This window comes from Electrophorus electricus, chromosome 1 (assembly GCF_013358815.1).
Source record: "Electrophorus electricus isolate fEleEle1 chromosome 1, fEleEle1.pri, whole genome shotgun sequence".
NCBI classification, from domain to species: domain Eukaryota; kingdom Metazoa; phylum Chordata; class Actinopteri; order Gymnotiformes; family Gymnotidae; genus Electrophorus; species Electrophorus electricus.
This window is the reverse complement of record NC_049535.1, coordinates 21,378,697-21,382,826: the sequence shown is the minus strand read 5'-3', so window position 1 is coordinate 21,382,826 and position 4,130 is coordinate 21,378,697. Positions and strand designations below refer to the sequence as shown.

General features: G+C 37.5%; 1 protein-coding gene across 1 annotated transcript in view; it reads right to left on the bottom strand.

Annotated features, from left to right (window-relative positions):
• Positions 1-510: 510 nt before the first annotated feature.
• unc5a (unc-5 netrin receptor A) overlaps positions 511-4,130 on the bottom strand; it is a 124,977-nt gene continuing 121,357 nt past the window's right edge. The window contains 1 exon segment of the mRNA XM_035533329.1: positions 511-4,023. Within this exon segment, the coding sequence (XP_035389222.1) occupies positions 3,858-4,023 (166 nt within the window). The 3' untranslated portion in view covers positions 511-3,857.

Here is a 4,130-nt window from a genome sequence, read left to right as displayed (position 1 = left end):
GACTCTTTTGTCGTTCTCTTACCTGCTCCACACTTCTTTTTGAAGAAACAATCATATACCTGCTGAAAGCACGTGCTGGATGCGTCACAGCCAGAATGCCATACGAATCCTTTCCATATCTAAGCAGCTTCTCTCTTTGAGACCAAACATCACTTGGAGGCAGAATGTGATATGACTGGTGTTTTTTGCTTCTTTTTTTTTTAACGTATTTCATCCACTAAGTGCCTTTTTAAATAGCTTTTGTAACTACAGACTCATGATGTGTAGCTTTTTCAAAAGGAAAACTACTGTATACTTTTCAGATTAGAAATTTTTATGCAAATAGACAAGTCATTTATAGATGTTTGTACAATTGACATTTAATCAAATCTGCAAACATGTATATTAATAAAATCCTTTAAAAAAACTTTTTTTTGGGTGTTATTTTGCTATATACACAGTACTAGTCAGGTATGCCATAAAAAAAGATTCAACTCCTCTTTAACAATATATAATTTATTTACATCCATTTCAGATTGAATTACTATACATACCTTTCTGAAATTTCATAGATATATACATAAGGCCAAGTAAATACTTGAAAGCACTTAGAAACGAATTTTCAAAATTCTACCCACAAATCCATATCATTGTCCAAAAGTAAAGAAAACCCTTCATTGTGGGGCTTCTTGTTAGCACAAAGTCATCAACGACAATTTACATTGACGAAGAAAACAAAAGTACAAAAAGAAAAGAAAAATATGATTAAAAAAATTTTACAATTGCATAAGCGCTGTGGCAGGTTAAATACAGCATTTTGACTTGCGGAAAGGCAAGGAACATTGAATTAAGAACTTGAACATTCAAAGGTACACAATTCTACTGTTTTCGGTTTCAAAATAAAGTGGAAATCTGGAAAAGTAACACATTCTTTTATACAGAACAGCTAAAGAATGAGTTTGACAATGTACAGTCATGGGAAATATATTGGCTTTTCTTCTCAAGGACGCATCTCAGACATATTAGATGAATGTGCCTTCCAAAGTTGGCTTTTTAGATGACAAATGACAAGTGTATCACCCTTTTTTGAATTTTTGTTTAAAATTGAATTTTATACTTGGATGTTTTTCACTAATGGAATGTAGTGTAAGGAGGAAAGAGGTCAACATTTAAAATGCACACTGACTGAAGTGGTACCAGATTAGACGTTTGGGTCGAGAGTGAGAGGTTTCCGGTTAGAGGGTCCTGAGGTCTGCTTTCGGTTTGTGGATTTGGATGACGTGTGTGGGGTGCTGACTCTCACCTCTTGTCCTGTAGATATTCTCATTGGCTTTTATCTCTGTCCCGATGAGATGCTGCGTGAGGCTGAAACACAACTCTATTTTTTTTTTTTTATGTTTTGTTTTTAAGATACCTGCCATAAACCCCATCCAGTTCACAAACAGCTTCAGGGCATAACAGAAAACTAGTGTAGAGGCTTCTGGCTTAACCTGCCAACACTGCAGAAATCCTTTACTTAACGCTGTGATCAATGAACAATAAGCCAACACTTCACAGGTTATACTTTGACAAATGTGACGCCAGTTGTCTCATCTTTTTTTTCTTTTTTTTTCTTTTTTTGGCTCAATATTAAAATATCATTTACATTTACTTACAAAGTGCTATATAATAAATATTTAAATTGCATTAACAGTGAAATGCTCGATATTAAAATGCTGCACAATTAAAAATTTACATTTGGAAATTAAATGTATTGTAAATGGACGATTTTGTATTTATTGTAAATGGATTTTGTTATGAAGGGGAACCTGTTGTGTATATTTTGAGAAATTACCAAAGAATGTCGTGACGTATATAAGACACAGTTAAAGGATGTGATAGAAAGTGATCTCACATGGTTCTAAACCTTTGGTTACCAACTTCCAGAGATGTTACATGTAGTGCCAGCATCAAAACTGGGATAGAAAAGTATTTTTATATATATATACACACACAACATGAATTTTATAGATGAAAGTAAAAAAATATTGAAAAATACATGATTAATTGTAATCATAAAATTTAACTCAGGAAACATCTTAAAACCTAAGGCTCCAAGCAAGCTTGAAACCTTTTACATTGTTCTGGGTTCTTCAAAAAAATTATGCCTCTTATTTAATGAAATAATCTCTTACAATCACTTTTGCTACCAGCAAATGGACTGGAAAGATCCAGTTATGGCCATTACCTTTGCAGGTTAACACGGAGGTGGCCACTTTGGGAAGGTACAACTGGAAACAAAACCTTCACATTCATAATAACGGACGGTCGTGAAACTTCCCCGCACACGTTAGTAGTGTGTGCACAGCAGTGGACTTGATGACGGAGGATAGCAATGAGAACCGCTGCTCCTAAATTTGTGGCTTAATGCAATTTCACTACATGATAAATAACTTTCCTTTTAAAACAAAGTCTAATCTTTGATTCTGTTTTGAAAGCTGCATGCCAGAACCATCTGATGCAACAACAAAAAAACCCAAATCCTCATATAAGTCCACATAGTGTTTTCTTTTTTGTCACAAAAGCAGAAATCAAATTTAGCTTTGCCATACCAGTACAGAATATCATAAAGCCAAACTGGACTGGCTTTTGGACTGAAACTAAAACCATTTATTCTAACAATCTAATCTTATCAAATAAAACAAATTTGATTAAATGCAAAAAGGAATAGCTGGAAATAATTTGGTGGAACGGTTCTATATTAAACTTGTATGTCCTTTAGAGCAATCTCTACAATAATGACTGAAATTAGAACTAAAACAAATTCAGAAATGTCAACAAAATGTGGACTGTGTACAACATCGTCAAGGCAACCTTTGAATCCTAACAAGGTTTCCAAAGCCTCCTTAGAAAGGTCAGAGTTGCTTTAAGTACTTTTAAAAGCATACACCATCATCGGTGTTTAAAAAAACCAAAATCCCTGAACGTATTTCTATTAAAATTTCTTTTTTTTAATGACTATGTGTTCTAAAGATGCTGCATACATTAACTTATTAGCCACCGGACATTGTCATTTATCAACATTGCATTTGGGAAGTTCTAATTATGGCTTTGAATAGTGGTACAGCCACATTACAGGTGCCTGAAATGGGTCAGAGAAAAAAAATGTGTTGATGGCTCCCACAGGACACAGTTCTCTACATCTGACCTCTAAGCTCATTAAAGGTACGGAAACATTAACTCGCTGCTGGACGCACAAAAGCAGCACGATGGCCATAAAACCCAGACTCAATTTCCTCTGCCTTTTGTAATGGGAGATGTTACTCACTGTATCTTTAACGGTACTCTCTGTGAATGCTGAAAGTTCTCTGTGAGGTAATAATGCATCGCCTTCTGTAGTTTTCCTCAGTATACAGCATGTGTTTGCATATTGCTAAATGCCTTGTGACACTTTTTCAAATTGCAGGCCACCAAAACCTGTGACTGGGTGGGCCTTGATTCATCCCTTATTTTTCCATGATCGGCTGTTTAAATTTCAGGAAAAACTGAAGAGAAATGTGTCTAACAATGAGGTGTGTAAAATGAACTTATTGGTCAAATGACAGGGTCAGGGCAACATTTGGGATTTCCGCATATGCCATTGCAAAAATGAAATTTACTTAGTGTGTGTGTGTGTGTGTGTGTGTGTGGCCAAGCGGGGGCATAGTATATTTTTAATCACAGCACATATGACCCCTTGAGTGGCTGGTAAACCCTGTTCTAAGGTTAGTCCTTCCTCTATAAATGGAGGGTAGGAAGGGCAGTGACATTTTCTGCCCTTACCATTGAGAGATTCATGTCTGTTGATCTCTCCTGCTTGCCTCTGTGTGTGTGTGTGTGTGTGTGTGTGTGTGTGTGTGTTAGCACTCCCCGTCCGACACCAGGAATATCATGGCCTCTTGTTTGCCGATCTCTGCCATGACAGCAGCCAGCTGGTTGAGGTTGCCGCTGCAGAAGTGCTGGGCTTCCCACAGGTCCAGGATCAGCGATGTGGGGCTCGCTTTGGATGCAAAGAAGCTCATGTGCCTGGCGACGGGGGGGAGACAGACAGTGTGAGGGTGCGGTACCACCCCTGGCTCCGCCCCCGGCCCCGCCCCCAGTCCCACCCCGGGCTCGTTCTAAAGCGCGGGGGT